The sequence below is a fragment of the Podarcis bocagei genome, assembly GCF_964188305.1.
Source record: "Podarcis bocagei genome assembly, chromosome: 8".
NCBI classification, from domain to species: domain Eukaryota; kingdom Metazoa; phylum Chordata; class Lepidosauria; order Squamata; family Lacertidae; genus Podarcis; species Podarcis bocagei.
In genome coordinates, this window is record NC_138133.1 from 75200507 (window position 1) to 75226315 (window position 25809).

The following is a 25809-nucleotide window of genomic DNA, read 5'->3' on the forward strand; positions in this document are numbered from 1 at the left end:
CCTTCAAAATATAGTTCGGCCCCCCACAAGGTCTGAGGGACAGTGGACCGGCCCCCTGCTGAAAAAGTTTGCTTGTTCAAGGGTTTCCCAAACTTTGGTCTCCAGCTGTTTTTGGACTACTATTCCCATCATCCCTGACCACTGGTCTTGCTAGCTCAGGATTATGGGAATTGTAGTCTCAAAACACGGGACACGGGTGGCGCTGTGGGTTAAACCACAGAGCCTAGGACTTGCTGATCAGAAGGTCGGCGGTTCAAATCCCCGCTACGGGGTGAGCTCCCGTTGCTCGGTCCCTGCTCCTGCCAACCTAGCAGTTCGAAAGCACGTCAAAGTTCAAGTAGATAAATAGGTCCCACTCTGGCGGGAAGGTAAACGGCGTTTCCGTGCGCTGCTCTGGTTCGCCAGAAGCGGCTTAGTCATGCTGGCCACATGACCTGGAAGCTGCACGCCGGCTCCCTCAGCCAATAAAGCAAGATGAGCGCCACAACCCCAGAGTCGGTCATGACTGGACCTAATGGTCAGGGGTCCCTTTACCTTTACTAGTCCCAAAACAGCTGGAGATCCAAGTTTGGAAACCCTTCTCTAGATGGATACACCACACGGTAAACACACATAAACAGCATACAGGAAATACAACTTTCTCCTCTCCCCCCCCCCGCCCCCCAAGATCTATTTCAAGAGCCTTACACCGCAAACATGAAAGGCAGCTGGTAATGTGCATGCATCAGAAGAACCTATAAATATTTTGAGATATTCTTCAAATGTCTTATGCGGCCTATAATAGTTGTATATTAAGACTGTCTTTGATTTCATTGTTTTTCCCCTTGTACTATCTGCCTTAAAGCCTTTTAGTCATGTACAGACGGGAGAGGTGATAGCTTTGAAGTGCCCAAGCTGCAGCAAATATGACTTTTTATTGTTGTTATTATTATGATTAAGTCTGAAGGGGTTTCGCATGTGATTTGCTGCAACTTTAGAGCAAGCTCAAAGATTCAATGTAACTTCAAGGCTGCTTCGTAAAAAACATGCGGAGGTCATTCACCTGAACAAAGACTAGATTTCTGTAAAACAAACAAACAAACAAGTACAGTGGAACCTCGGTTTTCAAACATAATTCGTTCCGGAAGACCGTTCGACTTCCGAAACGTTTGAATACCGAGGTTCTATGGGCGGCCAGCAAAATCCATTGAAAAAATGGAGAAACACGCCTCGGAAGCCATTCGACTTCTGAGGCGTGTTCAAAAATGGAAGCAATTACTTCTGGGTTTTCGCTGTTTGGGTTCCAAATCGTTCAGCTTCCAAGACGCTTAAAAACCGAGGTTCCACTGTAAATGTCCAGTGGCACCTTAAATACTGAGGTGTTTATTATTGCATAAGCTTCCATGAGCCAAAGACCACTTTGTCAGATTCGATTTTCTTATAATAATTTATAGGGTGAGAAGTTGGGGAAGCACCACATGGTCCATTGAATCCTCACAAGTCTCTTAAACAAATGATAAACTCCACACACATGCACACACAAACACACATGCATATAAAGATGTAGTGTTATTTTCGATTTCCTTTTCTGTGTGATAGTTTCCTCACTCCCTGCAAATATAGCGCAAATGAGTCATGATAGGGTTTGTTGGGTGTTTGGATTTTTTTTTGCTCCAAAACAGCTGTGATCAGATGCTATTTGCAGGAACAGCAACAGCAGAGATTTGCACCCCACCTAACTAAAATTAGTTCGAAGTAACCAAACTTCTCATCTGAACATATGACTGCTCCATTTTTATTTTAATAAAAGTGGCATTTTCTCACACAAGAGAAATTTGTGGGCTCTTGAAAACAACACATTAATCAAAATCTATTTCCACAAAGTTTGTGTCTTCTAAACTAAAAGTTCCCTCTCACCAGAAAGCATGTTTTAAGATTTTATATGAAGAAATATCAATATAATGCAATCAAACATGACATATTCAGGGTGGTATTCTGGCCACAGCGGAATGTGGACAAAGTGGCTGGAATGTATAGGCTAAACCACCATTCCCCAACCTGCTGCCCTCCATATGTTTTGGACTAAAAATCCCATCAGTTCCAGCTAGCATGGTCAAATGTGAGGGATGGTGGGAATTTTAGATTGAAATGTCTGGAAGGTGCCAGGTTAGGGAAGGCTAGATTAAATAAAAGTTAATGAGTTGATTGTTTCTCTTCTCCTGGCAACATGCAAGAAAAGGTGAGTGAATGTAAAACATAACTAACACATTGCTTTTGAAGTGTAAAGTGCCTAAAGAACAGAAATGGAATACACAAGGGTAATGATTTTCTAAACCAGTATTGGTTTCTTACATTTATTTCAATAGAAGCAGGTTCAGGAAAGGTAACAAAATGTTGTGATATTGAAGCATAATGCATATGAGGCACAGTTACAAACCTGATACTGTACACTGCCCACTTCAAACTGCTAGGTTGGCAGGAGCAGGGACTGAGCAACGGGAGCTCACCCCGTCATGGGGATTTGAACCGCCAACCTTCTGATTGGCAAGTCCTAGGCTCTGTGGTTTAACCCACAGTGCCACCCGCGTCCCTATTTCTTATCAAATAGGGCATGGTTAAAGACTTTTCTGACTGGCTCTGCAACAACTCAATTTATCTAGCTAATTTTGAATAAGCATTCAAACTGATGTTCTCAGCAGAATCTTATTTGTTCCCAACCCCTTAGCAACTTTGGTATACAGTACCGCTCACATTCTTTGTTCTGCAAACTGATTCACTTTTTCCTTAAGGTTTTTGATGTAACATCCAGGCACTATATTATTATATCACCACACCCGAATAATGATTTTACCACCCAATACATTTCTAGGCATTTCTTCCTGAAACATACCTAGCTGTGGCTGAGTAAATATCCAGAGGGCGAGGTTACCTCCCTACCTGATAATGCATGAGCTTGATCCACACAATGCAGATACATGCACTTAAGATGGGCTGGCTTAACATTTTAAACGTTGCTTTCTGCTGAACTTTGATTACTCCGTCACAAAGAGTATCTCCACTTGCACGCAAATTCAACCCAGTAGTTCTGAGGTTCTGCCTAAACTAGTTTAAAACTGAACAGGATTTTCAAGTTTTGGCAATTCAACAGCACAGTTGCCCCCTTTTCTTTTTAAATTGGTCATCCATCTAGCATTTGACACCAAATGTTTCCAATCAGTTTCTTTAACACTTTCCTGGTTCGGCGATTATTTTAGGGTGGTTGTCCCCCGCCCCCCAGGATGCAGTTTATACTTAGAAGTTAAGTTCTCCACATCCCCAAACACTGAATTGTGGAAACAGGTGCTTCTAACAAAGCCAAAGGAGTTCGGCAGTGCTTTGACCCAACATAGCTATGTGCATTAGTAAGACACAGCACCCGCTGAGTTTCCTTCAGTTAATTAGAGAACCCGTATGGCAAGGAATAGCCTTGACTATAAATACTTCCTGAAAGATCCCTAACAGAGTCAAAGGAAATGAGGGGAAAATGAAATGCAGCTAAAGGGAAACTATTTCAGATGTTCCTCCTTTCAACAAGCTATGATTTTGAGGATACTGAGGCCTGGGTTACATTGTGCGAGATCTTTCAGAGAAACCAAAAGCTAGCGCAGAAATAATATGCACAAAATTAGGGCATTCGTTAAAATACTTCTTAATTCTATTGGTTTCCAATGGAAAGTCAGTAATAACTTTTGAAGTGCTCATTGGGAGTACTCCTAGCTAAGTCTGCATAGGATTGAAGTCTCTTTCCTACTGATTTCAAAGTGTGAACTGCTTTCTTAAAATTTCCCCATTTACAATCAATGGGACATTAAAGGAGATGTATTTTCTGTTTGCTGTAGCCATATTCCTTTATACAAGCCAGAGGCAGGGAACCTTTTTTTAGTCTAAAGGAGACATATACCCTTTCTGGGCAACAGAAAGGTATGAGGGAGGGACCCGAGTCAAAAGTGGACATAGAAATGAATATAAATTTTAACTTTGTACATTAGCCTAGTTTCTACACATATTTCTATCCTCAATCCAGGGAAGCAAGAGTTCAAGGACACATTCCATCCTGGGAAAAACACTCAGGGAGGATGTGAAGCAAGACTGGAGAAAGGTATTGCACAGGGTAAGAAGATAGCGAATAATAAATAATCCTTAAAACTCCAACTTGGTCTCCCAAACTTGGTCTCCCAAACTGGTCTCCCAAAACTGCAACTTGATCTCTCTCTCAAAAAAAAAAAATCAGATTGAATACGGTAAGTTAGAACTCTATAGTTCTTGTTCCTTTTTCTTGTGCCAGTGATTTCCTACAGGTCATTATTTCATGCCACATTCAAAAATACAGTGGTACCTCGGGTTACATACGCTTCAGGTTATATACGCTTCAGGTTACAGACTCCGCTAATCTAGAAATAGTGCTTCAGGTTAAGAACTTTGCTTCAGGATAAGAACAGAAATCATGCTCCGGTGGCATGGCAGCAGCAGGAGGCCCCATTAGCTAAAGTGGTGCTTCAGGTTAAGAACAGCTTCAGGTTAAGTACGGACCTCTGGAACGAATTAAGTACTTAACCCGAGGTACCACTGTACATCAAAATAAGTGATGTATTTGATATGGCTGAGGACATCCTTTTCTTCAAATACTCCCCCCCCCCATGATGTATCCTGCTGAATGGCAAAGAGACAAGTTTGCAATTCCATAGTTTCTTCCAGTACTTCTGTGTGCAGCAGAGGCGTCTGCAGGTTTCGCACTGCCTGAAATGACAGTATGGGGCTTGCGTCTGCCCATTGCCTCCCCCTCAGGCAACCTACAGCTACCTATGTCACTACTGTGCAGGAAAACAGCTACCCCAGAACCCAGAGATTACCAAGGACTTGCAAGGTATGCGTTTGCATAATGTACTGGTTAAATAAAATGAGCTAAGGGGTCCCCGATACAATCATTACCTGATGCAGGCAACCATTTCTCAGCCTCAACCCTTCTTCTCACATATGCAATATAGGAATAATAAAGCCAACCTACTTTACAGTTTCTTTGTATAATGTGCTACACACTGTCAGCCAAACTCAGAGTAGACCCACTGAAATCAACGAGTCCATTGATTTCAACTGGTCTACTCTGAGTACAACTCAGTTGGATATGCCCCTATATGTTAAAATGCTTTGAGTACTGAGAAAAGGCATTATATAAAATACTAAATATAATTAACCAGGCAACTTGCTTTATTTGAAATCAATTTAGCATGCTTGCCCAGAAAAAAGAGTTCTCAAAGCAGTAAACAAGGTTGCTTCACTCATTCGCTACTAAAACAGCAGCCAAAGCTTCCTCTACCACTCAAAAGAACATTTTTGCATATCAATAGACTCATCCTGTATCAACAAACCTTTAAAAGATAAATTGCAGCCAGGCTAAAGAAGAAAGGGATAGAAATATCGACATTGTAGTGCGCTGGAAGATATTTTTGTGCTTGGTTTTCTAAAATGTAAAAACGTTCTAGGGAAACAGTGGGGAAAATACTAACTAAAATGAATTAATTCTACCCAATATTCTATAACAACTTTCTGGTATATGTTCACTTTCTACACAGTTGAAAATCTTGAAAAATCTCTACACTGGCATAATGCCCGGTGCTTTTTTTATGGAAGGACGCAGGGGTACATATACCCCTAAACATTTTGTGAATCTTTGTACTTTTGTCCATTTACTGTATTTATTTTTCCCAATCTGAACTATAAAATGTTGATTTTCCGGGGTCAAAATGAGAGTACCCCTAAACATTTTTAAAGAAAAAAGCACTGATCATGCCTAACCATAGATTGCTCTCCTTTGACATCGTAAGTTATTATTTTTCAATACCAGCGCCTTAGTTAAGGATTGATCACAAAGCAGGATTTGAAACCATGGTTTCAGTTGAAATAAGAACATATTTGCATGTTAAAGTCAATTAAGGTAACTAATGCCATCCCCACCCCCCACCAGGTGTTATGCCATACCAAAAAATTGCCTGTAATCCCCCTGCCTCATTTTTGTAGTCTAAGATATGAAACAGAAACATGTTTCTGAACCTTATGGTTGGACACAACTTTGTACAAACCAGCATTTAAAAAACTGGCTGTAGACATTGATCACCACACAAAAACACACACACACAAGCCTGCTGCATGAAGAATTCATTTACCCAAAGTAATAGCAGAATTCATGCCCCTGTGTATGCTGATGAATAATAACGTGAATAAATTGTGTATATTTATCTACCTACCTGCATCTAGCTGTGGGGTTTTCCTATGGCTGGAAAGGAAGAAGAATAAGTCCCTGTCTGCTGAATTTCCTAACTAAAGATGAATGCCGTTCCAATGTGTCCATCCTTCAAAACATTAGCCTCAGCTCTAGCAGTGAAAATGCCACAAGTCAATTACACACTGGTGTATCTGCACATAAAGGTAAAAGGACCCCTGACCATTAGGCCGACTCTGGGGTTGCGGAGCTCATCTCGCTTTATTGGCCGAGGGAGCCGGCGTACAGCTTCCGGGTCATGTGGCCAGCATGACTAAGCCGCTTCTGGCGAACCAGAGCAGCGCACGGAAACGCCGTTTAGCTTCCCGCCGGAGTGGTACCTATTTATCTACTTGCACTTTGACGTGCTTTCGAACTGCTAGGTTGGCAGGAGCAAGGACTGAGCAACGGGAGCTCACACCATTGTGGGGATTCAAACTGCCGAACTTCTGATTGGCAAGTCCTAGGCTCTGTGGTTTAACACAAATGCTCACTTAAATGCTAGACAATCCCATATGCACTGCTCTGCAGAGAAGGCAAAAAAATCAAGGATCTGGTTCCTATTTTGACCCTGATCTGCTTTTTGACTTTCTTTGGTGCATTTATAGCACCTGCTAAAACGTTCATGTTTTTCTGCTTTGCCCATCTTTAGAAATCTTTGATATCTAAAGGTAAAACAAAAAGCTATGTCTCTTATCCTCCACACCACCAATTACATGGTTACCAACTTCATTTAGATACTTTAAACAAACAAGCAAACAACATGCAAAAAGATAGATTTGTTTATTTGAAACTCCCCAAAGGTTTGCCCACACCCCAGAATAGCAAACAGCAGGCTTTTCTGGAAGGAAAAAGTTTTGCTCCTTAACATGCAATGTTCTCGTTCCTTTCATTCGTACTTGTACTGAATTTATTTGAAATCTAATCTTGTAAAAGTGAAGGGGTTTGCTAGCTGAATATATTTTATTTAAAGACCTCCTGCTTCTTCCCAAGGCCAGCACAATACTTTTTGCAGCCTGGCGCAGAGCTGCCATTGGCAACCTCCTGCAAGTCAAGGTACCTATGGCTGGTCAAGTTATTTTGACACCTAAGGCAAAAAAATCCCCTTTCCTCCTTGCTCACTGGCAAAATATAGTATTTTCTATCACTCCAATCCATATCAAAATATGCAAGAATGCTACAACCCTCTCCACAATATTGTAATATTAGTGAGTAGCAGGGCTGTCCCAATACCTGAGGTGAACCACAGAACGGCACCCCCTCCCCTGCCGGGAAGAAGGGGTTAGTGAAGAAGGCGTACATCATGAACAAGGGGAGAATACACTGGTATCTCTGCCCCTGTAGATCATGCCCCCTGAGCTTGCCTCACTTTGCCTCATGAGTGGGCCGGCCCTGGTGAGTGGTAAGAATTAATAAAACATACTGTGTAATTGACATAGCTCAGTTTATTCTGAATATTTTGATTTTAGATTGGAAGACTAGCTGCTCTAACAATAGAACTCTTATTTTTGTTTTGTTTTTCTTTCGAGAGAAAATAGGTCAGCTATTCTCAGTTAGCTTTCTCAAATGCTTCTTTTTCTCTGAAAATAAAATGAAGTATGTTGAGGTTGGACTTTGTGATGTGAGCGTTTCATACACACAGAGCAAGCCCAACAGGTAAGCAAAGATTAGTGTTTCCCAACCTTGGGCCTCCAGCTGTTTTTGGACTACAACTCCCATCATCCCTACTTCATTGGAGCAAACTGAACTACCCTTTCAGTGCCAAATCACACTGAATAATGCTTACTGGACTCATTCATTATGCAACCAGTTCTTGGTATCTCCAAGGTGGGATCATTTTGAGCCAGATCTGTAATGCCTACTTCCTGGAAATGCTACAGCAAAAAACCGTTGATGGTGGCAACGGGAAAAGAATACCAGCACCATCTAAAATTAACCTGTTAAAAAACTGTGGTACATGTAACTTTAAAAAAAAAGGCCCAGGACTTTAACCTTTCAGCTTATGGGTCATTGCTGAACTCAATAGTGAGCATACCATGAAATACGGACTTCATTAGATCCCAAAATGGGTAAGATTAAGCCTGGATATGTGACTGCTTATGAGAAACATAGGAAGTTGCCTTATTCAGACTTGGGCTATTAATCTATATAGTTCAGTGTTGTCTACATCAACTGGCAATGGCTCTCCAGGGTTTCAGAAGGGGGTCTCCCCAGCTTCACATGGAGATGGAAGGGATTGGACTGAAACCTTATGAAAGTATAAGGTTCCCAGGTACCCAGCCACTGTCCTTCTTCCAAGATAACACTGGCAGGAAGGTAATATGTTATAAAACACATTAAATTTATAGGAGCCCACAGCTTCTGATATATACTGTATATATATTTAAGGATAGGCCTGTAATAGGTATGGGTTTGTTTCTGAAGATTCAACAAAGATGCTTATGCAGTACAGAGTACAAAAGTTTCACCTCCTCAATACCTAGTTTCCAACACAACCAAACAAGCGCCAAATGTTATATTTAATTACACCATGTGTTGTACTTTTAATAAAATAAAATAAAATCCCAGACCTACTTTTCATTATTATTTGATTCAGGTTTCACATTTTCAGCTATTTGATCCAGTGATGGTTTGCTTAACTGTGTACTGTTAAACCACCTTAAAATTTAGAAGGTGATTAGATGCTTTACTGCAACAGATGTGCAGCCTTCTGGGGTTCTGTGCTTTTCTTTTCCAAATGTAACATCATCTTGCAAAATCAGCAGGAATGATTATCGCAGTACAACCAAATTTAATGGCAAAGGCAAACAAAGATCACTTACTACTGCAACTAGCATGTATAGCTTTGTACAAATGCTCTTAAAACGATTCCTTTACTATCTACTCATGTAAGTCTGAATTGCTTCAAGTGCCAACATCAGTAATGTGTGCTTGATTGCCGAGAATCAGCTCGGAATAAATGAACCATAAACATGCACAGACAAAAATAAAAATAGAATTTCCTACCCGTAGGAGGGACTGAGATTCATCCTTCGCCTTGTTATCACCAGATCCAGAATATGGCTGAGGGAGTGGTCCAGCTTTCTCTCCGCTTCCTTGGGGCACCCCTTGCAGGAACCCCTTGGTCTCGACAGGCAAGCCATAAACAGGCCGTGCAAGATGGGCAGCTTCTACGTTTGGACTATCCCTTAAGGGCTTTGGCTGCTCTTGGCCCACAGACACTGTGGTCAGAAGGCCCAAGCTTGTTTGGGTAAAGGAAGGGCTCCCCCTCAAAATGTCCACTCCTCTCCAAGGTGCACCACGATGATCGTCACTGGACCCATCAGGCCAACATTTCTCCTTCAGTACTTCCTTCTCATCCAGCTTTTCCCTCTTCACTATACTTTCAGAGACGGGCTCTCCCAGTTTGGGGTCTGCACTGATCAGGCTATAGACCTTTAGGTCAACTTTGGGCTCTTCCTTGAGAGCAGTAGCCACCCCATGGCTATCTTCCCCATTGGCTGTGGTGATGTCCACCTCTTGGCAGTGCACAGTGTTGAAGTGCTCCAGTAGGGTTTGAGTATCAACAGCTGTAAAGCTGCACTGACGACATTTGTAACAATTATGGACTCTCCTGATAAGAGAGAGAAATGAAAGCAAAATTAATATTGTATAACCTATATCCATTTATTTCCTCAAAAACGCCAAAAATGCATAGAAACAAATATTTCCTGTTCCAGTAGCTTTTAACCATTCCAGCACTAGGTTCCACCTTTAAACCCAACATGCTAAATCATATCTACTCTTCATTATTTATCTTCATTATATCTCTCATTATATATCTACCATTATTCTGTTCTTCGCTCTATGTCTCCTTTCCATCTCCTTCCCTAATCCTATGCAGGCACTATTGGTCCCATACTGACAAAGCCCAAGAGCGAGAAAGGGGGCGCTGCCCTCAATCTCACATGTTGCTTTCCAGATGTCTCCCCATACACTGCAAACATCTGTTGTGAGTGGCCTTCAAGTGTATAGTTACATGTGTGAATTACAATCCGAGTGATCTGGAAGCACGAATGACCAGGGTTCCAAATCTCATGCAAGTCTTCATGTGCAAAGTCCCACTCCTCACAGATATTTGCACTGTACACAAAGGCACTGGGACAGGATCCAGCAATGTGAGAGTCAAGGCTAAAGTCTTGAAAATAATACTAATACTACTAATAATAATAATAATACTAACAACAACAACAATAATACTAAAGTGTGAATTAAATTTCTATTGATAAAGAGGAAAAATTACAACAGGTAATACAAGCTTTGAAAAGAAACAATCTGTATTTAGAATGTACCGTGGAATAAAAAAAAATTCGACACTTAATTTTAAACTGCTGCAAATTGAGGAGAACCAAATTACAGGATAGTCTCTGCTACTCACTGTGTTAGTCTTGTGGCATCTTAAAGAATAGCCTACATTTATTTTGGAAAAAAAGCTTTAACGGACTAAAGTACAAAAGCTTAGACCAGAGGTAGTCAACATCGCCCCCTCCAAATATTGCTAGTCTACAATTCCTGTCAGCCTCAATATGTATGGCCAATGGTCAGGAATCATGGGAAGTTGGGAACCAAAAACATATGTAGGGTACTATATAAGCTACCCTGGTTTATGACAGAAGTTTTGTTTATAGTATTTAAGGTGCCACAAAACTGTTGTAACCACATGCTAGCATAGCTACCCCTCTAGAGATTATATTATTTCAGTCCATCTCTGCCACTTCCCGAAATCTCAATACCAAGGTTCTTTTTTAGATGAAGAGTTAAAAACGCTGCATATGAAGAACTTAATATCTCAACATTTAGTGGTATAGATTTATAATAATTTGTGGTCAGAACATATTAATTGAGAGAGACATCAGAAAGCAATGCAGTGACAGCAGCAGCCACATCTGGCAGAAGCTTGCAGGGTCTAATTCATGTGTAGGCAAACTAAGGCCCGGGGGCTGGATCCGGCCCGCTCGCCTTCCAAATCTGGCCCGCGGACAGTTCAGAAATCAACATGTTTTTACACGAGTAGAATGTGTCACTTTATTTAAAATGCATCTCTGGGTTATTTGTGGGGCCTGCCTGGTGTTTTTACATGAGTAGAATGTGTGCTTTTATATAAAATGCATCTCTGGGTTATTTGTGGGGCATAGGAATTCATTCATTATTATTTTTTTCAAAATATAGTCCAGCCCCCCACAAGGACTGAGGGACAGTGGACCGGCCCCCTGCTGAAAAGGTTTGCTGAACCCTGAGTCTCTAATTTATAAACCTAGCATCCCAATGTCCCCTGCAACTCTTTTCCCACTAACTCCCAGCGATACAGACACTCCTATCTCCATGCTCTATGTACAGTTTTAGACTGGTACTAAATTAATTGCTATGGGTGTGCTCTACCTCCACTGTCACAGAGAACATGTACACCATATTCTACCTTCACTGTCTGAGACACTATGATTCTAAATACCATTTCCTGGGAATCACAAATGGTGAAAATGCTGCTGCTCTCAGGCTTCCCATGGGCATTTGGTTAGCCAGTGTGAGAGCAGTGCAGGACTAGATGAGTCTCTGGATTGATCCAGCAGACATTTCTTAGGTTCTTAAGTTACCTGTTCTGCCCCTGACACCTGTTACGGGCTTTTGTTGTTATTTGCTGGTTTAATTAAATGTGCTTGAAGTCTTATCGGAGCAGCTATAAAAAAGGTGTTCACATCAGCAATGGAAATAGTGAGCTTTGTAACCCAAAAATAGTTCTGTTTTTTAACAAATGGCTGTTAGAACTCATGAGAATTGTGCAAAATTATGGAAACTCCCTTGTTTTATTACCATATGTGTGCATAGGCAAAAACTGGATGCATATCATGAAAACTGGAAACCAATGTTTATTTTTGTTGGATTTTCTTTCCACAGGAATGCAGTCAAACCTCGGTTCCCGAATGCCTCCGTTATCGTACCAAACGCCAAAAAACCAGATGAAAATGCTCTAGTTTTTGAACGTTTTTCGGAACCCGAACGTCTGACGCGGCTTCCGCTTGAGTGCAAAAAGCCACACCTCGGTTTATCAAACATTTCGGAAGTCAAACAGTCTTCCAGAACAGATTACGTTCGGCAACCAAAGTTTGACTGCAATACTTCAAAATATTTGTCTTTATTGTGATTCAATTTATTTTGCAACTACAGGGTTTGGATTTAATGATAAAATGGCAAACAGATTGTGAACCTGTGATATACACGTAATATGCTGCATGGAGTTTAACTTAAATTGTCCAATTGTATTTGATAACTTTGCTTCCTTCAACAATATATAGTTCATTAAAAACAAATCAGAGCACAGGGAGCCATTGGAACTAAAACTGATTAATTCAAATGCAATTGCTTTTTGCAAGAAACAAATAATGTTTTTTCTTTTATGGAAATTATCAAGGTTTTTATTTAAGAGACTTGTCTTTTTAAAAGCAAGAGTATTACACGGTGCTATGAAATGTGGGGCAGGGGAGGGGGTTGAGAGAAACTTGGATCAATCATAAAACTTCAACTAGCAAAGCAGGGGAATTACCTAATATGCAATCTCCAGTACAGGCAATATAAGTGTCTTATATACCTTAGAATAACACACATGCCTATTTTCATTCAAGCAGACCATGCAAAGTACTGTATTACTGAACTATGTAAAACATATGTTCCCACATTGGAACAATATGTTGCCAATTTCCTGTGTATGCCATAGTAACAGAACACGTTTTATGAGCTAACATGATACTGTTTTATTAGCATTACAGTAGCACACAGACTTCCCAGTCAGGATCAGGACCCCGGAGTGAGAGGATTTGTAATAAAATGAATTTACTTTTTTTTCTTCCAAAAAAGGCTCTGTCCTGTACCAAAACATGCACAAGTCTGCAACCAAATCCTTATTCAAAAAATGCACATGTAGAAACACATCTTATGTATTGGAGTTCAACAATACTAAGGGATGTGTACGCCATACAACAATGTTCCTATGCAAGGATCATATCTGGATAAGGAAATATTGTCACTAAACAAGCACATAAATTCACAATGCATACAATTTTGCCACAAATACAGCACAGTTTCAACAGCTTTCCCAAACTGCGTACTTAAAATGGCAAAATACATATGAATGTGTGTACATATGTGCTTTCTCCCATACATATTTTTTTGTGGGGGGGAAATGCCACATATAAAGCAAACCCAGCCAAATTAAGTGGACTGGGAGAGTAGAGTAAATGAGCCCTGGACTTTGTTATACAAGACCAAACACTTGTAAGAAATGTGTTCTTGCCATAGCAACACTAGTTGCTGGAAAAATGAATGGGGAAATCTAGTCCAACTAAAGCCAGTGGCTAGGCTCCTACTGTCTTCATTAAGAACTGCATTTGGCTCACAAGCACACCCATCCTTTTAACAAGAGCCGATCCTTTTCCTCCTGTATATTATAATATACTAGGGAGTTTTTAGATAGTGCAAACTGAAAGTAGATGAGGCACGCCAAGATGCAGTTCACATCCTAGAAAGGAAGCTCAGATAGTGTCATAGTTCCTGGGTTTTAAGTGCACAGCAAAGGCAGGAAACCTACTAGAAGGCAGGTCTGGAAGTAAGGAAATAGGCAGACAGGCAATAAGGAAGAGTCTGGAAGAAATGCGCTGAAAGCTCTCCATAGCAATAATTTGCTCAGCAACCTCTGCAACTTAGTAGCAGGCAAAGACATTGGATTGGCTCTCTGGGATCACAAGATTTCAATATTTAGAATGTTGTAATCAAGGACCAAAGTAGCTAATGTAGTAGAGTCTAGGTGTTTGGGACTACAACTCCCATTACCCTTAAAAAATTGCTATCTGGGGCTGTAGTCTACATCTAAACATCAAATCCATGTTTGACTACCCCACATTGGCTACCCTTGGTTTAGAAAAGCTGTATAGTGGTTTGAACTATAGGGTTTGCCCCCCCCCCAAAAAAGCTCAATTGTCCTGAACTGCCAGAGGTTTGCTACTGTAAAGAGGGTGCCTAATGATACGGGATGTAGGAAGTTGGTGCTGTGTCTGTTGAGCTCCTGGTTTGTGTCTTGCTTCATCCAACCAAAAAAGTGTGCATCAAATTACCGTACCCCTTCCTCTAGCCCAGATCTTAGGGCGAAATTATGACATTTATGGGGGAAAAGGTGGATATTCATACACCAATTAGACAGTGCAAATTCTTCTGGTGTAAGGTTTTGTCTACATATTAAAGTGGTATGAATTATAATAATTCCAAACAAATGAATTGTGTGAGAGGGTAGCATTATCCATTTCCTGAGATCTGCAACATTACAGTTCCTAGGATTTTGTGAAGAGCACAATGACGATTAAGCATTTTTCAAATCAGTTAAGATTTGCAATATGGATTATACAAGATTTCAAAGGTTTCATTTAATGTATGAAAGCATTAGAAAAACTGGAAGGTGACCTAAATATTTTGATTTAAATCAAACACCTAAATTGAAAATACTAGAACCCGCAATAATTTGTTACAGCTAAGAGTACATTGACATCAGTCTTTGGTTCAACATTAACACCCCAAATTTAATGGAAATTAGGGCAAAAAACGCTATTCACAGAATCAGCAATACACACCCAATAGGCATTTCTTTCCTGTTGAAAATAGCCATGGAACCTACATCAGGACCAAAGTGGGTGTCCAAGGGCTAAAGCCCCCTAACCTCCACATTAGGATGCCAACTCAGATCACCCCCACAAAAACCTGGAATTTGTTTTTATAATTCATAAAATTATTAATTTAACAAATGGTGTGTCATATACCTAGGCCCTTACTGATTGAGTGGGGAGAGAGAAAAGAGATTTGGTAAAATGCAAAAGTTTGATGAATTTAATTGAAGAAATATGGAAGAAAGAAACAAAGCAGGGTGTTTTTTTACACACACACCACTAAATTGATAAAGGCAGCAGGACATTTATGTAAATTTTACTTTCCTTTTTTAAGTTTTCTAAATATTAAAGATGAAAGCATAAATAGGATTTAAACCAGATTTAAACCAGAACCACATCTGGGATTTTTGTAAACAACCTACATAAAGTTAAGCAATACAGGAGAACAACTTTCTCGATATGCTATTTAGTATTGATAAAATTGTGTGTGCCTTCATTGCTTTCTTTCTGTCATGACTGAACTTACTCAAAATATGACTTGCACCAAGATACTGTTACATGATGCAAGTCCCAGGTTCAGTCATCAAACTCCTGATTTTCCTTGTGACGTTTAGGTGATCAGAGCATTTTGTTGACTCAGGTACTCCATCCCCTTCCCTACCACTCTCCTGCGCAAATTCCCTGCCTCCATAAGCTTGCTTTAACCACATGCAGCTTTTTATGTTTGCGTTGCTGAAAACCATGGTTAACATGAATAAAATTCCCTGGTAATCAGGTTTTGTAATTCCTTGTTTTAAACACTGATTCCAGGCCCGGTTACTGTTCCCATTAAACATGGTTAGCAACAATGCAGATGGAACCCACTTCTTCTTCTTCTTCCTATTATTATTATTATGAAGTGGCAAAACTAGGCAGGTTGCTTGAGAGGTAGTAGTTGGGAAGAGAAAGAAGGTTGTTGCCAAGTTGTAGTAAGAACAAGTGCTACTTCTGAAAAGGTCCATATAGAATTGCCTACTCAGGGCAGCAGTTTCATTTTCTAACTGTTCTTGCTTTGTGCTGCTATAGTTTGGCAAACTATTTTGAGTAAGGCATCAAAACTATCCAGGATTAAGTGAGAATTCTGGGTTCAGATGTTATGGCAAATGTTTATTAAAACACACCGAGATTCGTAAGCCAACAATAAACCATGGCTTGTTGTAATAAACTAAACCAGTGTTTTTCAACCACTGTTCCGCAGCACACTAGTGTGCCGCGAGATGTTGCCTGGTGTGCCGTGGGAAAAATTGAAAAATTCGAAAGATTTTTTTTTTAAAAAAAATGTCAATTTTTTGCCCACTAGACGGGCGCCGGACTGTGTCCACCCTATTTTCCATCCGTTCTGGGTGGGGATCAGATCGGATGGGATCGGATGAGAGCGGAGAGGCGGTGCGCTCTCATCCGATTCCCCATAGAGAGCAGCGGGGCTCTGACATCTCCCTCTCCGCACACAGTGGTGGTGTGCCTTGTGATTTTTTTCATGAAACAAGTGTGCCTTTGCCCAAAAAAGGTTGAAAAACACTGAACTAAACCATGGTTGGTTGCTCAGAGTGGGCTTGGACATGCAGGCAAGCCACAAGAAGGCTAAACAATGGCTTAGCATTCCATATGAATGCAGCCTGCACCTTGATGATTTATACTAAAGGAACCATTTTCAGGAGGCTCACTTGGACAAATGTTTAACAAACCCAGATGCCCTGGGCTGTATTCAGTGCTGCAGATTGTGCTCATTCAGTACTCATGCAACAGATTTCCGTGTGTGCAACGAAGCTTCCCTTCCTCTCCCGTCCCTACCAACCCTCTCATAAACCCTCAAAATCAGATGGGAAGAGGGGGTGTGGCTGGAGCAGATAGGAGGGGATTTAAGGAAAGAGAGGAAATGGAAATCTTGTTTCACAAGCAGGACTCTGTCCACACAGTGTTGGTATAACCTGGTGTCACAGACATACGATTCAAATTAACGATTAAAAATGAAATTGTGAACTGATTATAATACATTTAACCCAGTTTAACATTTTAAAAGCTTTATCTTAAAACCAAAGTTTTAAAGCTGACAAGCTTGTATATAGAGAAATATAGTATTTTGCAGAAACTGGTATAAACTTTTTTTTGAAAATTAATAAATATAGTAAAAAGGAATAGAAAGAACAATGAAAACTTTGATCATATATATTTTACAGAGCAACCATCTAAAAAAGGAGATCATATGGGTTTTTTGGGGTAAAGTATACGTAAATATATATACAGAATAAATGCTGGGTTGTTGTGCCAGAAGGTTTGTAGAATTCTAGCCAAGATTTTTTGAAGCTCAAGAGCCTAATTTTAGGTTCCCAAAAGCATATTTAGTCACCTAAATAAGTGGTGTGATTTTTTTCCAACAGTATTATGTACCATTGACGTCAACGAGAACTATATGACACTCGGTTCTTTTGAAAACTAGGCCAATAATCAAAAGGTCTAAATATAAAAATCCACTTTGGGGAATAAAAAACTATTATCTTTTCCTGGGAAGGGACATCTTAATTTAAGCAGACAAAAACATCAGCTAAAGCTTTCTCTGCAGAAGAGTATTCTCAGTCACCTGAAAGATCTTAAGACTTAAGAAAGGCCGTTCAAAGTGTGGTCAAAGTGCTGTGTAGTCAAGTTTTCCAATATGGCCCAGAGCTGCACTAATAAAAATAAATTATAATACCACCTAAGACACAGAAACAACTTTTCATCTTCAAAGCTGTTTACAGTTGTTAACCAATTAATCCGAACAGCACCCCTACGGCCCACTTGCATCGAAAGGGGGAAATACATGCTGGAGCTTGTAACTTGTGTGGGCCACAGCTGTTAGTTACATATGAGTAACAGGGCGCCATTAATTTATGGGCTCCTCAGATCTAGTCAATACAGCTGACAGTTGAGCAATGTCCAGGTACTTTCCTCTTTTATCTCAACTGAATGGTTCTATTATAGTGTAGATCCCTCCTTTTTCATTTCATGAAGCCTATTCAGCGTGTTTTCAAGATGCCCAAGTTTCGTTTTCTGTAGCGCAGGGGTAGACAACGTGCCGCTCTCCAGATGTTGCTGGAGGGCAAATCTTGTCTCTCAGGCTTACTCACAAAATGGCTTGAGATGATGGCACTTAAGGCAAGGCCTCTGAAGCTTATCCTAAAGCCTGGCCAGATCTATCCTGGATGAAGCAGTGCTTTAGGTAATCAAGATTAGCAGATCTGGGGAATAGAGGGGCTATTCCATTTCTTTCTGAAGTTTTTCTTCTTTCATGAGGCTCTCACGTTTTAGGAAAACGGTTGCTTCCTTCACTTTCATAGACCTATGGGTTAACTAGTGTATTCTACAAGTTGTCCTTTTTTTGATATGAAAATTGCGCTACATCAAAGGCAGTCAATGTAGTGCTCTCTAGATCATGGGTAGGCAAACTAAGGCCCGGGAGCCAGAACCAGCCCAATCACCTTCTAAATCCAGCCTGTGGACCTGTTTTTACATGAGTAGAATGTGTCTTTTTATTTAAAATGCACCTCTGGGTTATTTGTGGGGCATAGGAATTCGTTCATTTTTCTTTTCAAAATATAGTCTGGCCTCCCACAAGGTCTGAGGGACAGTGGACCGGCCCCCTGCTGAAAAAGTTTGCTGGCCCCTGCTCTAGATGCTGTTGGATTACAACTCCCATCACTGCTGACCATTGGCCACAGTGGCTGAAGCTGATGGGAGCTGCAACCCAACAATCACTAGAGGGCACCACAATGGCTACCATTGCCCTTGACCATCATATTTGAGGGCAGTAGCTCTGGAGAACTAACCTACAGTGCAAACACTCCCGGCCTGCAGCTCCTTGGCGTCTTCTGACCCGAAAGGGAGGAGAGAGAAATTACACAAATAGAAGCCTCACATCAGTTGTTACCTTATTTCCACATGGAAGGGCACGAATGCTCGCAATTGTCTGAAGGGAATCAAAAGCTGGATAAGCATCTGAACGGCCCTATGTGTAGGTAAGCTCCCATATTTAAACCTTAAGCTCCCACATTTAAACCTTAATGCTAAATAGCACACGCAATCACTTTTTTTTTACCTGTAGTGTCGAGAAATCTCCTCTTCTACCTGAGTGACAAAGTCACATTTGGTGCACGTGTGGTCTTTGCTTTCTTTGACACTCAGCAGCCCATCCAACCCTTGCGGGGCATTAGCTTCTTGCTTGACTTCAGTCGCCTGGGCTTCATGTGTGGTTTCATAGTGAAGCAGGAGAACGTCTACATCGGGGGTGGAGAAAGAGCACTGGTGACACTGGTGCTTGACTCTGGAGCCTCCTGGCATCCCAGGGGACAAGTGCAAGAGCAAGAGAGCACAGTGGGAACAATTACTTTTCCTGCAAGCAAAAGGATAAGTAATTTCTCCAAGGTGCTTTTCTGGACTACAGAGGCCTCGGGGACAAAACTGACAGTGCTTAATGGTACACTTGTGAATGTTGTGTAGCTGCTGATAATGACGAAGAAGAGGCCCCACCACTATTACATCTGGGCCATGGCTCTTAGAGTATCTAAAATCACAAAACTGACAATTGTAGCTTGTCACCATGTTGTCCTCCACTCCTGAGCTGGAAAAGTCTTTCTTTTTGGCCACGCTAGAGCCCTTCTCAGTCTTTGTTGCTAACTCTCCATCTGAATTTTTGGCTAAGTCGTTATGATTAATGACCGACCCCCTTGAGAGCTTGTCATTCCGATCTGGGTGAGGGCCCCCTGCCTGGCTCCCCCCATGGTGCTTGCTGTAATGTTCTAACAGTTTCAGCGAGCTGGATGATTCACAACTAAAGCTGCAGAATTTGCACCAGTAGTAACTGGAGGCATCCGTACCGTTTTGTCTTGAGGATTCGAGAGGTTTGATGGGAACTGAGTAACCAACTGGAGTGTCATCTCCTGCTTTTATGGTGATCTTGTCCTGCCACTTCCCCAAATCTGCAGCCTCACATGATCGAACAGTAGGACTGGATTTGCTCGAGTTCCTGTCTGAGGCTTTGCTGGATTCAGAGGCAGGAACGGTGGATTTTATCTTGTTTGGGTGGGTCTGCAAGAAGTGTTGCTCCAGCTCTGTCGATGAATTGCCCATGTAGGTGAAATTGCAGAACTTGCAGCGGAAATACTTGGTGTTCCCCTGGCAATCTGGAGTTTTGCGTCCAATGCCAATAAAGGTCCCACCTAAAGTCACCTATGAAAGATGAAAAGGAGAACGTTCATTAACCATTGCGTGTCTTTTGTTTCCTAGGAAGGATACAAAAAGATGGAAAAACCAAAGTAATAGTTAAGAATATTAATCTGTACATACTGTATTACAAATCACTGTGAAACACGCACACACAAAATTCATGTTGTTCTTTCATCGCCAAATTACAGTTACCACTTACTAGGCAAGCCTAGGCAGATGTCTCAGATAACACTTGCATGGAATAACATTTTTATTGAATAAGTTGGTGCTGCCTTAAGTGCATCTATTCAAGCGAGGGGAAAAATAGCAGGGGGCAAAGGAAGGAATAGTTAAGAGTGATGGACTGGAACCTGGAAAACCAGGCTTCAAATACCCACTTGGCCATGAAACGCACTGGGTGGGTGCAGTCAGTCTCTGAGCCTGCAGGGTTACTAATGAGGATAAAAAAGAATGAGGGGAGAATCATGTATGCCACCCTGTAGCAGTATTAAATCATGCTAGAAGAATATAAGAAACTTAGCAGCATAATATCATAAAAGAGCTTGCTGGTTCAGTGTCCATTTGGGCCAGCATCCTGTTCTTGCAGTAGCCAACTAAATGCCCATGGGAAGACTGAAAACAGGACCTGCAGGACCCTTGTGAGTCCCATCAACTGGCATTAAGGCATACTTCCTGTGACAGCAGAGGCAAAACATAGCCTTATCCCCCCATGAATTTGTCTATTACTCATTCAAAGCCATCCAAGTTGGCGGCCATCACTGCTTCTTGCAGTGATGAATTCCAGAGCTTATCTACGCAGTGCAAGGTGACCAGGAAACAAAGCATGAGAAGTAGATGTGTGAAGAGCCGTCACTCCTAGTGTCTCGTGGACTGGATTTACCAGGAAGCACCGAGAAGCAGAGCATGGATGAAAGCACAGGAGATTGAAGGCAGTCAGCAAGGCGCATCGTCAAGATGGTTACATGAGGAGTAGCCAGCTGCACTAGGAGCTTTATTAACCCCCAAAGCAATGGAAATAAAGTATTTCGCCAAAACACCAACCCGTTATCTCAACACTAGCCTTTAGTTTCCTTTTGTGCCTCTCCATGAAGTATGGCCAGCATCAAACTGCACTCTTGTCAGCTCGGTTCGGTCCTTTTGCTAGACTATACTGTGCTGAAGCGTAGGCCTGAAAAGGGCTGTTTTGAAAGGGCATAAAAAGTATGTTTTGCTCATTGGCTGCTGAATTGATGTCTACATTTACCCTTTGATATACACATGTCACAAAGGTGAGGTGAATCATAGAATCATAGAGTTGGAATAGACCACAAGGGCCATCGAGTCCAACCCCCTGCCAAGCAGGAAACACCATCAGAGCACTCCTGACATATGGTTGTCAAGCCTCTGCTTAAAGACCTCCAAAGTAGGAGACTCCACCACACTCCTTGGCAGCAAATTCCACTGCCAAACAGCTCTTACTGTCAGGAAGTTCTTCCTAATGTTTAGGTGGAATCTTCTTTCTTGTAGTTTGGATCCATTGCTCCGTGTCCGCTTCTCTGAAGCAGCAGAAAACAACCTTTCTCCCTCCTCTATATGACATCCTTTTATATATTTGAACATGGCTATCATATCACCCCTTAACCTCCTCTTCTCCAGGCTAAACATGCCCAGCTCCCTTAGCCGTTCCTCATAAGGCATCGTTTCCAGACCTTTGACCATTTTGGTTGCCCTCCTCTGGACACGTTCCAGTTTGTCAGTGTCCTTCTTGAATTGTGGTGCCCAGAACTGGACACAGTACTCCAGGTGAGGTCTGACCAGAGCAGAATACAGTGGCACTATTACTTCCCTTGATCTAGATGCTATACTCCTATTGATGCAGCCCAGAATTGCATTGGCTTTTTTAGCTGCCGCGTCACACTGTTGGCTCATGTCATGTTTGTGGTCAACCAAGACTCCTAGATCCTTTTCACATGTACTGCTCTCAAGCCAGGTGTCACCCATCTTGTATTTGTGCCTCTCATTTTTTTTGCCCAAGTGCAATACTTTACATTTCTCCCTGTTAAAGTTCATCTTGTTTGTTTGGGCCCAGTTCTCTAATCTGTCAAGGTCGTTTTGAAGTGTGATCCTGTCCTCAAGTGAAATCCCTAGTAAGAGAGACTCTGGCAGAAGCTATCTCCAGCTCACTGCAAGTTAAGGGAAAGAAGCTAAAACTAATTTTAGTCTACAGAGAATGCTACATAAGGTGTGTTCAAGGACTAGGTTTTCTTAATGTAGAGTTCCATCAAGAAAGTCACAATACAGCAAAAGCACAGAAGGAAAGGGAAAGAACTTTTCCGATGTCCAGAAATCATGACATCTCTAAGAACGCATTGCTTCATAGTTAAGCCTCTGATGATCATGTATCATGGAAGGAAAAGAACACGGCTTCTTCAGGCTTCTGTTAATAAACTCTTAAGAGTTTTGTACCAAATTGCCCAGCCCTTCCCATGAGTCTGCCACAGCTGCCTTGTGACACTGGAACAGCCCTTGCTGCTCCTTGACATCTAAACTGCAATCCTCCAATGTTTATTAATCAGAAAATCCTATTCTCATCAATGGGAAAATACTCACAGTAGGATTATAGCCTGTTTAGAAAGCCAAAGGGGAGGAAGAAAGTGTGAATGGAAAGTGAGAAGGAGAAGCTGGCTTCATAACTACAATGTCATCATTGCTTTACTTCTTGTGCTGAGACTGTGAAAATGTGCATGCTATCCATATTTCAGAAATTAATCCTTCAGAAACACTCTATACACACTGGAATCCACCCACCAGCCTACTCCAGTTTTCTCCTTAATAACTACACTCATAACGGGAGGCTGGGATTCAGCAATGTACCTCTTTGGATTTTGATCCCTTACCGAAAGACTATAAATTTTCAGCAAACACTCTGTAATGGAAGAACAGATTTTAATTTCCCCAACTGCAAAGTAAATTACTACTTTTCTGGGTGATTCTCTCATACTACATTAGGCAAATAAAGATATGCTCCCCCACCCCTTTGACAGCTGTGCCACAAAGGAGCCACGTGATCCCTGTTCATTACAGAACTGCACCATACGGAAAGATTCAGATGCATGAAGAGCATGCAATGTAAACATTTTAAAATGCATATAATATAAACGCCTTTTAGCTATTTAGCTGGAGAAAAGACGGCACTTCTTCTCCTTATGCTGCAGAGCTAAGCAGAGCTCATGTGGTGAGTCAATAAATTGCTAAATGGCATTGCAAAAAAATGAGTTGATTTTGGCCTACTCTATTTAAGTAAACACGATTTCAAAAAGACTGGTTAAGACTCCTTTTTTCCATTGTGAAGTTAATAAAGGCATCCTAAATAATGGCTAGAAACAATCACTGGGAATGGAATAAACCAGGTGCCAGGGAGCCTGGACTCTTAAAAATAGGAAGCTGGCGCCAAGGGATTTAAATAATTCCGGGTGACTAAATATTTGGTGGCTGGCTCCTTGAAATTTATATTATTTACTCACCCTTTGCTACTGCTCAGTCCAAGTCAGGTGCCACTAGGAAACCTGGAAACACTAATAGGATGTGAGAGCAGTAAGTAGTTTATGCCGAGACACTGGTGCCATACCAAAATCCTTCAGGTCCTAGATAACAGAGAGTCTATACTATGCCAGTGAACACCACGAAGTCTTCAGATCTGCATTATGCACTTAGTCTTAGCAACCTGTTACTGAGGGAGGTTGCATTAGGCTAGTCCTCTTTGGTGAATGCTTTCCCACCAACCAGCCAGTCAATAGATTTGCCTGGCTATATTTTGAGAAGTTAAAAGTGAGATTTTCCAAGAGCCAGCAAAAACTTTGAGCTGGCACTGATATTAGTCCTACTGAAATTGCCTTTGACAAAATAAGATGATCTAATTTGTCCCCTGTACCAAAGGATTCAGGTGAACAATAATGTAGCCACTATCTCAATGTACACTTTTCATAACCCTGTGAGATGGCCGCACAGTGAGGGTGACTTTTCCTTTATTATGTGCCATTTACTTATTAACATTCACATACCACTCTATAAACCAGACATCTCAGCTCAAGTTTCCAACCAAAATGCTCCCTTTTCGAAATTTAGAGGAAAGAGCATTTTCACTGATTTCTAAGTTAGTACAAATGTGTGTTGTGCTGCTCTACATTTAGATAAGTGCTGCCTTTTCCTGCAAACACCACCCTGAGAAACATTTGATTTGCCTAAAGACACATTTACAAGAGAAAAAGAAACAGATCAGAAATGTTGTGGCTCTGCCATTCAAGAAACCCTGGAAATTAGCTTTGAAGGCTTCTAGAACACTGCTTTAAAATACAGTGGTACCTCGGGTTAAGAACTTAATTCGTTCTGGAGGTCCGTTCTTAACCTGAAACTGTTCTTAACCTGAGGTACCACTTTAGCTAATGGGGCCCTCCCACTGCCGCCATGCGATTTCTGTTCTCATCCTGAAGAAAAGTTCTTAACCCAAGGTACTATTTCTGGGTTAACGGAGTCTGTAACCTGAAGCGTCTGTAACCCAAGGTACCACTGTACCGGAACTCTCAGGATTCTTGGAGAGGATTTGCTGAGAACAGCAAATCCTGGTAGCTAAACTACCTTAAAACTAGTTTAAAGTTAGTAGTACAAATCTTCCCTAACTGACAGTAGCAGCTGCTGGCATTCTAGGCTAGTGATTGGGAAAGAAAGCAAGTACAGTACTGAGTCACCAGTCAAGCAGGTATGAATCGTCTATGAGCTGCATAGTTCTACTTCAATAACTAGTTTCTCAAAATGAAGTGCTAGGCCAGTGTCTTAGGATTTATAGTCAAGTGGAACCCTTTTAGTCCCCTTGTGTCACCTGCTATCTACCAAAGCAGCAGCTACTGCATACTTCTTTAGCCAGCAGAACTGGTGATGCCTCACTGCAACAGAGATGAAAGCAGAAAAGACCCAATTAGATGGGCGGCATATAAATAAAATAATAATAATAATAATAATAATAATAATAATAATTATTATTATTATTATTATTATTATTATTATTATTACTACTACTATTACTACTACTACTACTACTACTACTACTACTATGACAACAACATTATTGTCAGGATTAGAAAAAACTTGTTTACAGTATGTCCTGTTCTTGACTGTTCCAACAAAATCAACTGAAAACCTAGATGAATTCTGGGGTGCAATGGACTATGAGCAATTAGTATTACATTTCATTGTTTCCATTTAAAAAGAATGTACCCATTCATGGAAGGTAGTAATCGTTATGCAAAAAAGCAGTTTTTCATGCAGTATAAACTATACTTAAAAAACAATCAAGTTAAAAAGAGAGAGAAAGAAACCAGCTTCAATGCAAAATGATTAGCAGAAGCACAAAAGTAGCATGAATACCAAGATCCACTTGGGTTTATTCTGGTCAAATGCACATTTTCAACATTATCTGGATCCATATGGCACAGATCAGTAAAAGGACAGTGTTCAAGTATATAGAAAACCTAGAGAGACAGACATATATGACTCTATAAATTACTTGACTCCCTTGCTAGTCCCAAGGACAAATCACTCACCAAATACCATCATATTCCCCAATATACTCTCCTTACC

At 41.1% G+C, this 25809-nt stretch overlaps 1 protein-coding gene across 7 annotated transcripts in view; it reads right to left on the reverse strand.

Annotated features, from left to right (window-relative positions):
- Positions 1-25809, reverse strand: part of TRPS1 (transcriptional repressor GATA binding 1) — a 238369-nt gene that overhangs the window by 127603 nt on the left and 84957 nt on the right. For 6 of the 7 annotated variants that reach the window (XM_081204356.1, XM_081204361.1, XM_081204359.1 and 3 more), the window contains 2 exons: positions 19070-20199; positions 9281-9887 (listed from right to left, as the gene is read on the reverse strand). In XM_081204356.1, the coding sequence (XP_081060482.1) occupies positions 9281-9887; positions 19070-20199 (1737 nt within the window). The remainder of the gene's footprint in view (positions 1-9280; positions 9888-19069; positions 20200-25809) is intronic. The other variant, XM_081204362.1, reaches the window with a different exon arrangement.